Source organism: Trachurus japonicus, chromosome 17 (assembly GCF_045865225.1).
Source record: "Trachurus japonicus isolate A0001 chromosome 17, Traja_1.0".
NCBI classification, from domain to species: domain Eukaryota; kingdom Metazoa; phylum Chordata; class Actinopteri; order Carangiformes; family Carangidae; genus Trachurus; species Trachurus japonicus.
The window spans coordinates 29,875,179-29,887,636 of NC_140923.1; the positions used below are offsets into that span (position 1 = coordinate 29,875,179).

Below are 12,458 nucleotides of genomic sequence, written 5' to 3' on the forward strand. Positions count from 1 at the left end.
TTCAAGTGCATAGGATATCGACAAAGTGCTTATGATCAGTGCAATTAAGTTGCGGAGGAGAAGAGAGGACCAGAGTCGAGCTCCACAGGGATGGAGCTACCCACAAGGGTAGCCCCATCCCTGGAGGTACCCACCAAGATAACCTAATGCAGTTCCAGTGTTGATGCTGGTACTGCATTTCCGGGTTGTGTTGGATGCCCGGTAGGGACGAGGCTACCCACAAGGGTAGTCTCGTCCCTACAGGTACCTACTGGTATCCTATGCACAGAGATCCCTGACTCAATGCTGGCATGACATCATCCTGATCATCATCATTGATTAGTAGACATCCTGCTTTACACCTGTGCCCAGCCATAAAGAGACAGAGCAGGTGAGAGGGAAAACAACAACAGTTATCTTGCTATCTGGAAGTCAGTGATGCTGAGGGAGACGGTGTGAGCTCTGACTGTACATTGCATAACAACCCTAACTTTGATGGCTGACAGGAAGCAGGAGGATGAAAGGATGCAGTGTTGTCCTCCCTCTAAATGTTTCCTGTTAGCCCTGAGATAAAGCTAACCCTGAGAGAAGTTGTGTGTGTGCGCACATCTCCTTCATTACGTGTGTGTTTGTGTATGTGTGTGCTGTCTTATACAGTATGTGCCAGTTGTTACGGTTTGTGTGTGTGTGTGTGGTGTGAATATAAAGTATGTTGTAGCTGATGTTTAAATTTTGACAAGCTGCGTCTCATTTCCATATCTTCATCTTCGGTAACATCAGTGTCTGTGAAGGAGGAAAAGAGAGAGGGAATAAATTAGTTTTATCTGCAGGTTCAGCTGTAAACTCACATACCGGACCGGTAGATCACAGTTGCACTATATAAGACTTCATCTTTAGTTTAGGTTTTTTTTTTTTCAGGACCTTTGGCATCATAAACATGAGCTTCAGCTGGTAGCAAGGTCTGGTAGCTCTGAGTTTTTACTCAACCTTTGCTTTATTTTTGTTGTGTTTTTGTTGTATTTTCTCAACTACTGATGGATACTTCTGTGGGGAGACGAGATTCTTCAGAGAAGAGCTTCTTTCACTGAAAATAAAGGAAGTCTGGAGGACGCCTATGGGCAGAAATATGTGCCACCAGAAACTGAATTTGAATCATTCATATTTGAATTTGAATTGCTGAATTTGAATAATCGAATTGAAAATTTGAATTTGAATCACATAATTCGAAATTGTATTGTTTAATTTGAATCATTGCATTGAAAAACTGTATCTGAATAGTATAATTTGAAATGGAAAGCCAATGAAATTTGATCCTCACTGAAAATACAACTCTCTCACAATTCAAATTCAGTTTTCAAAATTCAGATTCAAAATTTCAAAATTCAAATTCAAATTCAAATTCAAATTACTAGAGCCAACCAGAAGTAAGCTTCAAATTTTTCTCCCCTTCGATTGGCCCTCCTGACCTGTTGTTACTAGAACTCCAGAGAGAAGCTTGAAAGAGGGGAAACTCCACTGAATGTATGTATATACTGTATGTCATCTACAGTTTGGGAATAATGATCCAACTTCACTGTTTATGGGTGCTCCATCATAGTGGATGTAGACCCACAGTTGGTCCTGATTCTTATTACAGTCGGTCTTGCTGTATAAGTCCACTTTACAGTTGCTTCTTTCCCCTCCATGAAACACACATGAACTGGCTCTTCTACGGTTGGAGTTCTGTCTGTCAAACAACATGTGGAGTTCTGCTTGAGCAGACCAGTCAAGTGCTGCTCACCTCAGCCTCAGTCAGCTCTCCTCCTCCTCCTCCTCCTCTGTCTCCAGGTGTGGCTTTGATCTGCTCTGGCTGAAACCTGTTAAAGATCTGTTTATCTCTTTTCTTGCAGGAGAACCACACAAGTTTGATCCATCATTCAGAGGTCCAGTCAGCAGAAGGTAAGTCCACACCTCAATTCCATCAATCGGACTTCATTTGTATGGCACTTTTCATACCTTATAGAATAAAAGCTATGAAAGAAAACAACAAATCAACTCCAAACTCCATCCTCCTCGGCATCTTTGCTAGTTTCTGACTGACACATTTTTATTTTCCCTTACAGCATCAATGTTGTTTGATGTTGACACATGTGTTACTGTCTGTGCTGGTTGTAAGATAGAGGCCAGAGTGCTGACTCACAGTAGGCCAACAAAAGCAAACACTATCTGCCAAAGCTGAGGCTGGTTCTTTTTTACATAGGCACTCATATCAATATCATATCAGTGATGACTATGAGATATTTCTACTCCAGACAGTAACTGAACTGAAAAGCAGTTGTCAGTCAACTCAGCTGTTTGTACTGTCTCCTAGAAGACCTGTTCTGTTCATATACACTATGAAGTCCAGTGAAAACAGAGGTGTAGGGTGGTTTAGTTTTGAAAATGATATCACAGTATAAATTCCAACAATGGTTTACATCCAGAGTCCCGTCTGTGGATTAGACAACAGACGCTCTTTGTTTAAGGTTGGAGCAAGATGGAGATAAAGCTCCAGAAGCTTCCATGCTGTTCTGTTAGAAGTTCTGAGCCAGAAGCTATATTTGTGGTTAAGAGGCTGAAAATTATGCTTTGGGAAAAATTAAAGCAGTCAGGGTTAGGTTTTCTTCAACATGTTCTACAAACAACATGTTCCTAAAGGCAGAGCCTTGATGTCACTGATGCTCTAGGCTCCATCCATTCATCCTCAACTGCTGATCCGATCCAGCAGTGAGCCCCAGACTTCCCTTTCCCCAGCTACATTGTCCAGCTCTGATTCCAAGGCGTTCCATGTCCAGGCTGGAGATAACATCTCTCCACCTAGTCTTCGGTCTGCCTCCTCTAAGCTGGAGGTGCCCTGGAGGCATCCGTACCAGATCAACCAAGGCCGTAATTACTAGGGGTGTAATGGTATATGTATTCGTCCCGTGCCGTCACGGTACGGGGGTCACGGTTCGGTGCACACAGTCACACGACGAATACGTCTGAATGAATATTAAAGGGACAACGAGGAGTTTCTATTCGGTTATAAAAAAGTCTCACGTTAATGTGGATTAATCTACGCTACCCACACTTGTTAATGGGCCCATTTTCGATAAATATATTGTTCTGTCTCTATCGTTATTTTGTTATTATTAGTGGTGGCGGAAATGTTGGTCGAGCCGACCAGCGTTTCCTTCGTGGCGAGTCATGAGAACAACGCAGCTGAATCGCCGTTTATGGTCGAAACTACAACGGTATGTGAACCTCTTTGAACCTTTGATGAATGAAAACATGAGTCTGTCTTGCGCCGGTCAAAGAATTTAACGGTGCGTGCGGAGGCTCATAAATGTAGTGTGAAAACGCTTCGCTTTTCCAAAACTCCTCCTTGTCCCTTTAAAAAAAAGAAAGAAAAAAAGTTGAGTCCTAACTCCAATCCAGGTGGCGGTAATGAGCCTCAAAGCTGCCACAACCGTCATAACAGACGAAGAAGAAAAGTGATGAAGTTAGAGGAGGAGAGCTGTCTGCCTCATTTATGTCACCGTGGCTTCTCAATGAAACACAACGGCGACGGCGATGGCTCGCGACCATAGTGTAGGTGTAAGCAGCTCGCGATCGGACAAAGCGCGCTGCGTCGCTAGAAACGCATCAAACACGTAGCGCATGTTCACCCCCCCCCCCCCCGTCTATCTCACTATGCTATCAAATAAATAAAGTATCTCATGTGTTAGCGAATTTACCGTACTTTCCGGATTATAGAGCGCAGTATAAGCTGCACCAGCTAAATTTTTAAAGAAAATACATACTATATAGGCCACACTTGAATATAAATTTTCATGTTGTAACATGAGATATTTACACAGAAGTACAGTAGGGACAAGTCTGCTCGCTGTTTTGGTTACGCTCCTTTCGCCCATGTGTATCTGTTTACAACGAAGCCAGCGAAAAATTAATAAATGGAGCGGATAACGTTACATAACATATACGATGTTACGGCGTGTGTTTGTGTAGTCTTACTGTAACTGTCATAAACAAAAGATTACGGGTTACGGTGTGCAGAGACGAGAGCTGGGACACCGGGGTGGGGAAAAACGTAGCGGCTTATACAGTAGTCCAGAAACGGTATATATACAGTGTATACACATTATATATAGAAAGAGAGAGATTTGGTCCCCCCCAATGTTGACTCCATGGTTACAGCCTTGCCCCCAACCACCTCAACTGGCTCCTTTCCACACAAAGGAGCAGCAGGTCTACTCTACTGAACTTCTCACCTTATCTCTAAGAGAGAGCTTGGCCACCCTCCTGAGAAAACCCTTCATTCATAACTTTGTTCTTTTGGTCATGACCCACCACTCATGGGGAGGAACCGGTAGATCCAGGACTTTTGGCTCAGCTCTCATTTTCCCTCATTCGTGAACAAGGCCCTGAGATACTTTGGGCAGAGACTCATTTTTCCTACTGAGAACCATGACCTCCGATTTAAAGGTGCTCATTTAAAGGTGGATTACCTCATCTGCAAATAGCAGCAATGTAAAACTTACTCCAGTCACAGGCTCATAGATGCGATTTATACCTCTGCTACACAATTATGTTTGAAATTACATTATTTCAGCTTCACCACTAGATAAACTGTATTTTCTTTGTTGCTTCTGTGCATGAATATTGAATAAAAAGGATGAGTCTTCAGTGTTCTATGTGCTGTCATGCATTTGATCGTGTCTAATTTCACTGACACAACCACATCCTGGGGTGTGTACCTCAGATTTTGTCTCCACACCCAAGTGGAGGTAACCATGACGATGTCTCCAGGATATGTTGCAAATATCATTTTGGAGGGAACATAAAGCTTCAGGAGGATTTGGAATACTTCCTGGTGAATGAATCTGTAGTGCAATAAAACTAGAAATCAGACCTCAGTCCTCGCAGTAATTATTTTACACACACAAACACACAATGAAGATACAGTGTGGTGAACGCCCGCACACACATTTTCCTACACACATGTATAATTTGCATCTATAATTGCATCTCTTCAGTTGTGTGACTGGGAGGAAATCTGCAGTTTAATTCCACCCCTGCTCTATTTCTCTCTCCTGCCTCTCCAGGAAGCTTTCTGTCCGACACACTCTTCTGTGGATTCTTTATCTTGTCCTTAGCAGGGCCACAGGAAGGGCTAATTAAACAACAAGCTGTATTATCTGTCATGTTTTCTCCTCATGATGATGTTCAACTACACGCCACACGTGTAGGTCTGTGTGTGTGTGTGTGTACAGTAACAGTTCATTTTGTTTCATGAATTCTGCTGTGGTTTATAATTCACTTCTACTTCTCTGTCTCTTCAGGAGCTGCACTGATGTGTTATGCTGCTTGATCTTCATCATTGTCATCCTCTCATATGTGGCCCTGGGGATAGTGGGTGAGTCAACACACACACACACACATACGGTACTACAGATGGTATGGAGAGCTGTGCACAAGCGACATACATTAATATACTTGTATTTTTATGAACATCAAACTGAACATATCAGTTATCACTGATAAACATGAATGTGAGCAGTGTTCACACTCACTAATGGGGTAAAATACAGTGTTTAAAGGGATAGTAATTGGCCCATTGCCATAATCCCTATAGTTTTAGGAGTAGGTTCGTTACCTTTAATTGTCGGTGCAAGCTATTTTTAGAACGGTGGAGCAGAGCCGTGAGCTGCTCAGAGCTACGCTACAGAGGCTAATGGGATTTCTTGGTTTCCCTCATCAAACTCATCAAATACACAATCCAAAAACTCCAAAACCCTCTGGTGGACAAGTTGTGACCTGCACATTCACCACGCTATGAGATATTAATGTAATGTGATGAGACAGAGTTGTTTTAGAGGTAAATGCAGAGACTGCTTGCCGAAAAACTACCCCCAGAGCGTTTTGGAGTTGTTGGATTGTGTATTTGATGAGTTTGATGAGGGAAACCAAGAAATCCCATTAGCCTCCGTAGCATAGCTCTGAGCAGCTCGCAGTTCGATTCGGCAGTTCTAAAAACAGCTTGCACCGACAAATAAAGGTAACAAACCTATAGTGCTATGATTACAGAGGGATTATGGCAATAGGCCAATTTGCCAAAATGTTGAACTATCCCTTTAAATGTAACACATGTTTGTGTTTTTTTTGTGGTATAGTAATCCATTCACTTTGGGGGTGGTAATGATTTGGGGCTGTTATTGGAAAATGAATAGTGGCCTGCTGCGTGGGAGGGCCACCTGATCAGAAAGGTCCCAACCAATCCATTTAACACAAACATGTTCTTCACAGTTTTCCTTGCAAGAGTTAATTCAAATACTTTTCAATAGTCCATAATAACATGTTGTTGTTAAGTTCACTCCCATGGAAAGGACTCGTGTGTTGCAGCGCAGTGAGCGCACCTCCACTTTGATGCGCACTGTTTTGCTGCTGCTGAAACAAAACACCTTCAATTGCTATTGCAGCAATAAATCTAAGAGATTTGTGGTGATTTTTTGTCTATCTTTACATATGTGTGTGTGTTCGTTCAGTTGTAAGCCACAACAAAATCTTGTTTAGAGCCACCAAAATTCTAGGACCGGCCCTGGCCTATTATATCATTTTATTTATCTTCAAAAGAAAACGACTGAGAGCTGGTTCATTTTTAGAACTGTGAACTCAGTTCAAATGTTTAAAAAATCAACTGTGAAAGTGAACGAGTTCATTTTCGTCTGTGTGAACTGAACTTTGAATCAGTTCTTTTCAAGTGTGAGCTGCGTGAATATGTGCTGTGCCCACATACACACAATCATGTCAATGTGAACTTACTTTGTTGTGAGCAGACGCCATGACCAATAACGTTGGCTGAGGAGTGTAACACTTCTTTCCACACACACACACACACACACACACACAGATGATCTTTGATCGGTGTCTCCTCTAGAGAATATAAAAACACACATAAACACAGTTTTGTTCCTTTCCATTCCTCTTGATCTCTCTGGCTCTACACTGGAGCTCCACAGGGGGCCGTACTGACTCTGTTCACATTCACCCCCAGAATACCACTTTACATAAATACAACTCGTCTTGCCTTATTTGTCCTCTCGGAGAAATTCAGGTGTCCAGCAGCTCATTAATAATAATAATAATGACGATAGTAAGAATAGTAAAAAATAAATAAATAAATAAAATTTAAAAAAGTAAAAATATTTCACTTCTTGAGCCATGTGAATGGACTCAGCCACAACCCTTTGGCTGAGGTAGAGGACAAGCTGTGTCAACATTCAGTGTTCAGCGTCGTAACAAGGCCTGTCCCAAATTCCAGGACTCCTCCAAATCCTGCCTTCCTTTGCCGGAGGACACACTCCTTCTTTGCACGCCACTTAGCATGCTAGCTATCGGAATGTTGAGGCGGCTCCGTGCTGTAGCCCATGGTCGCCCTGCTCTGCGGCCGGCTAGGAGGCGTGGTCGCCCACTGAGCAAAAAAGGTTGAAAAACACTGAGATAGCCCAAAGGAATGAGCTATGAGCTATATAAAGAAATATAGATTATTCTTATATTCCCCTTGGGAATAAATAAAGTATCTAAAGTGTCTGTTGGTCGGTTGTTATTTTTAATTTCATATAGCTTTCCAGATGAACCGTGGAGTTCATTGAATCTTGAAGATGATCTGTCAGCTGATGTTTTCAGGCCACAGTTTGCTCTGCTGCCCCCAAGTGGCCAAAATCAATAGCCCCAGCTTTAAGTATTGAGGTCTGGAGAAATGTTGCTCATTATTAAAGGGATAGTTCACCCAAAATTGAAATTTCACTCATTATCTACTCACCCTCATGTCGACTAAGGGCTGGGAGAAGTTTCAGAGTCCTCCGTGGTTTCTCTGAGTTACAGGGGGTCTCGGCATAGCAGTGTATGTCCATATGACGGCTGCAAATGGATACCAACTGTCTTCGTAACAAAAAGACACACCAAAAAACATCCAAATACCTCCATGCTGCTCGTATGTAATGTCCCTCTTGTATTGAAGCCCCGAAATGCGAAATTGTCCCAAAAAAAATTAAATAAGTCTATATTTCAAGCTTGTTTGTAGTGGAAGCTCCTCTTCCCGGTTCGTCCAATGTGGACGAACCAGGGCCTGTCCTCTTCCCGGTTCGTCCAATTTTGAAATATAGACGTATTTAATTTTTTTCGGGACAATTTCGCATTTCGGGGCTTCAATACAAGACGGACATTACATACGAGCAGCATGGAGGTATTTGGATGTTTTTTGGTGTGTCTTTTTGTTACGAAGACAGTTGGTATCCATTTGCAACCGTTATATGGACATGCACTGCTACGCCGAGACCCCCTGTAACTCAGAGAAGCCACGGATAACTCTGAAACTTCTCCCAGCCCTTAGTCGACATGACGGTGAGTAGATAATGAGTGAAATTTAAATTTTGAGTGAACTATCCCTTTAACAAATGATCCAGACTAATTACAGCTAAGCTTTCTGATGAAATCTGCTTTGTCCTGTGCTGTATTTCCCAGGCATCCTCATAGAGCCCGTTGTTATTGTTTTACTGTAGTGTCAGGAGAGGGAAATATACAAATTCAGCATCATTAAATTCACTGATGATGTCTCTGAAGATTTGGGCCAGATGATTGTTTCTCTCTCCCCTGTCGTCTGGCTTTCAGCTGCTCACTGTGGGAGCTCTGCCTTTATTTCCTCGCTGTCTATGCCTCAATCACATTGATTGTATAAGCAGATAGAGATGTAGAGGAGGGGAGGAAAAGAGAGGAGGGAAAGAAAGAGAGGAAGTGAGGAGGAGAGAGGCTTATCTGTAGTTTGTCCTTAGACACAGAGCGAGGTGTGAAACATCAAGGCAGCAGGGAGACAATAAAAGAGCAAAAGCTCTTTGTTGTTGGAGCTGATTGATACGTTCAGAGGTTCCTTAAGTCACAGCAGGACGTCGAGAAAGAAGCTGAATCAAAGCGTTTGATGTGAGCACCGGAAGAATATGATGTTCTGGAGTTTACAGCCCCATGAAAACCATCAGTAGAACCACAACAAGACCCGTCTGTGCAGACAAAGTGAGGGCTCTATCTTCCACCCAGCACAAAGTGGCTGAGCTGAAAATGTTCCACATGAGACACACATTTAAAGGGATAGTTCACCCAAAATTCAAATTTCTCCGGGCTCCGTGCTGCACTGCATGTCCATATGACGGTTGCGAACGGAGCTCACTTTTCTTCGTCCAAAAAGACACACCAAAAAAACATCCAAATACCTCAATACAGTAGTGCTCGTCTGTAATGTCCCTCTTGTATTGAAGCCCCAACATGAGAAATTGTTCCGAAAAAAATTAAGAATTAAGCACTGTGGCTCGGCCGGAATCTTGTGCGATTTGCGGAGCCGTGAACTGGGTGTCAATGCAAATCGCGCAAGATTTGGACAAACCAGGAAGAGCAGTGCTGGGAGCTTCCGCTACAAACAAGCTTAAAACATATACTTATTTAATTTTTTTCGGAACAATTTCTCATGTTGGGGCTTCAATACAAGAGGGACATTACAGACGAGCACTATGGAGGTATTTGGATGTTTTTTGGTGTCTCTTTTTGAACGAAGAAAAGTGAGCTCCGTTCGCAACCATCATATGGACATGCAGTGCTGCACGGAGCCCCGCTGTAACTCAGAGAAGGCACGGAGGACTCTGAAACTTCTCCCAGCCCTTAGTCGACATGAGGGTGAGTAGATAATGAGTGAAATTTGAATTTTGGGTGAACTATCCCTTTAAACCTGATGTTGGAGTGTTTTGGTGGGTGTTTCTAAAAGTGGCTGAACTAGCTTTTTTTCTGGCCCAGTGCACAGCAGCACATGGTCAGAATCTGACAGAATCTAATCTAACAGCCATTATGACCTTACTGTACACCACCTCATGTCAAAAAAGCTGAACTATCCCTTTAATGTCGAAGCTCCTGGAGCTCCTGGAGCTCCTGAAGCCCCTGAAGCCCCAGGGTCCAGTGGTACCAACAGGTCAATATTGATCCTGGTCCTGATCCTGAGTTGGTCTCCATTAAGACCAGTCTTTTGAATAACCTTTATTCTAATCAGCTGTACGTGCAGGATGATTTTTGTGTGTGTCACATCTACTGAACCTCTTGGTTTTCGTTTCAGCTCATGTTAAAGCAGACACACCACGATACAAATGTGGGAGGTGCCTCTGATGCTGCTTTGTGTGATCCTGCCTATTTTTCACACATGATACGTCTTCCAACAGAAACAGATAGAAAAAGACCTGTTGATTCTACTCTAATATAAATACATTTTTTAACCATTTTGCGGCTGCATGTGGAAACATTGGCACTTCAGACATGCAGGCATGGGCTCTGTGCCGATTCCGGTTCCTGAACCCAATTTTGAACCGGCCGGTGCATTCAGACCCAAAAAATAACCGGTTCAGAACCTGAAAAATCAGCCCACAAGGGAACCAGAAAATAGTTGGTTCTTCCCTGCGAACTGTGACATCATCAGTGCCGTATTCTAGCCTGTGAAGACGAGCGGGAAGCAGCGACTACCATAGATATATAAACGTAGATGCCGCGTTCTATATCTGGCGATACGTCAGCGGGGCCGCCATATTGTGCAGGACACAGAACGTCTAAAGCCTGTGAATATTCTCATTTGTCCAGGTCATTTGTCCAGGTCCAAGAGGCTTCATCAGTCTGATGCGTACATGAACTGATGAAGCCTCTTGGATGAGAGGTGAAACGTCTTCCTAGACAAAATAACCAAGTCCAGTTGCGTTTGATTTAAATTTATTTGGGAATATCTACAGGTCTACAGCTCTAGGTCACTGAATTGTTAGACTACACTACAGTTTGGTCATTTCAATTTGCGTGTCTGTGTGTTTTCCTTTTTTTATTTTTTATATAATATTAATTTATATGCGGATCAAGAGTGAGCGAGTGAGCAAGCGCGAGAGAAACAGCAGATGCGCACCAGATGCAGATGCAGGTTAGATGTTGATTTTGTATAGGGACTTTGTTGCACCCATACATTAAGCATATCACCGTGGTGCGTCTTGAAATCCCTCTTTGTCCAAAGCGGGAGATGACAGAAAGAGTCAGAGAACTACTTAATTGAAGCTACATTGTTGCGAGTTGGCTCCGGCGTACAGGAAGCTCTGCGCCGTGCACACTGTTTCAGCTGCTTCTAGGATAATGTAGTTAACGTCCCCAGCGTAAATGACGCCTGTGAATAGATTTAATCAAAATCTGGGGTTACAACCATGGTTACAACGTTTAGAACGTCAGTCCTTTAGAACTTATGCCCTGCACAACATGGCGGCCAGCAGACGCATGGTGGCGCTGTTCGGCAGTATGGAACGTGGCATCTATGTTTCTATATCTATGGCGACTACAACCTGGAGAAAAAATTGCACAGGTCTGCTAAAGAAACAAAATTTTTGGTGGCGATTTGGGCAAGAAAAGCTAGAAAGCAGTACAAGAAAGTACAAGTTGTATGAATTTTCCTTTGGGGCTCAAAGTAATAACCTTAGATTCTTTGGACTCTGGGAAGAGATGGCCATGGCTGGGTTCATTCCAACGCCAGACCAAATAATTAGTAAATAAGGATTACTGAGACAGCAAACATTTTGAGTAATGCAGGGTAACATTCTCAAACTTTGGTTCCAGTTAAACTGTTGTAAAAGCTGCTGGTTCACCAGAAAGCACCCAGGTTCTGAGATGCCAGAACGGAACCAGAGCCAGAACCGTGTATGTCTGAAAGCACCGTAAGTGGAAATTTAAGGCAGAGAGGTGGAGGTAGAGCTGGAGAAGCAGTGATGCTACTTGGATGATACATTCTTACTCATTTTGCTCACTAAGTGGTGGTCAAATGTTTTTTTGTTGTTGTTTGTTATATTTACAGTTATCCCTGAGGTGAGGATTTGAAGGCAAAAAGCTCCTAGACTGGGTGTATGCATCCACTATTTCGTTGTACTCCACTGTACAATGACAATCAAGTCTATTCTATTCTATTCTGTCATTGTTAGCTCTTCTCTATGCTGTTATCACCACATGTTCAGCTTTTCAGCTTAAATCTGGAGACAACATGACGGACAGTCTCGAACGTTGTTCTTTTTTAAAGTACATTTGTTTGGCTTTTCACGCCTTTATTAGAACAGTTGAGAGAGACAGGAAATGGGGAGGCAGAGAGAGGGGGAATGACATGAAGGAAAGGGCCACCCGATGCAGGATTCAAACCGGGGCCGCCTGCAGCGAGGACTGTAGCTTCGCTGCAAAAAGGAGCTGCAACCTGGGTAACAAAGCTGCATGGTCAATATAGAAGCAGATCTCCATCACAGCATCAAACCTCCCAACCAGAGCGATAGATATAACAGAGTGGCGACACTCCCATAGGACTCCGTTGTAAAAAATGGCGGGCCGACTTCCGGGTTATGGAGCCCTCAATAGTTCCAAACATTCCTCCCGCGGTGCTGGACCAC

At 43.1% G+C, this 12,458-nt stretch overlaps 1 protein-coding gene across 2 annotated transcripts in view; it reads left to right on the forward strand.

Moving 5' to 3' along the window:
• LOC146971003 (choline transporter-like protein 5-A) overlaps nt 1-12,458 on the forward strand; it is a 47,501-nt gene that overhangs the window by 15,034 nt on the left and 20,009 nt on the right. For both annotated transcript variants that reach the window (XM_085804889.1, XM_085804890.1), the window contains exons 2-3: nt 1,869-1,917; nt 5,319-5,392. In XM_085804889.1, coding sequence (XP_085661015.1) covers nt 1,869-1,917; nt 5,319-5,392 — 123 coding nt within the window. The remainder of the gene's footprint in view (nt 1-1,868; nt 1,918-5,318; nt 5,393-12,458) is intronic.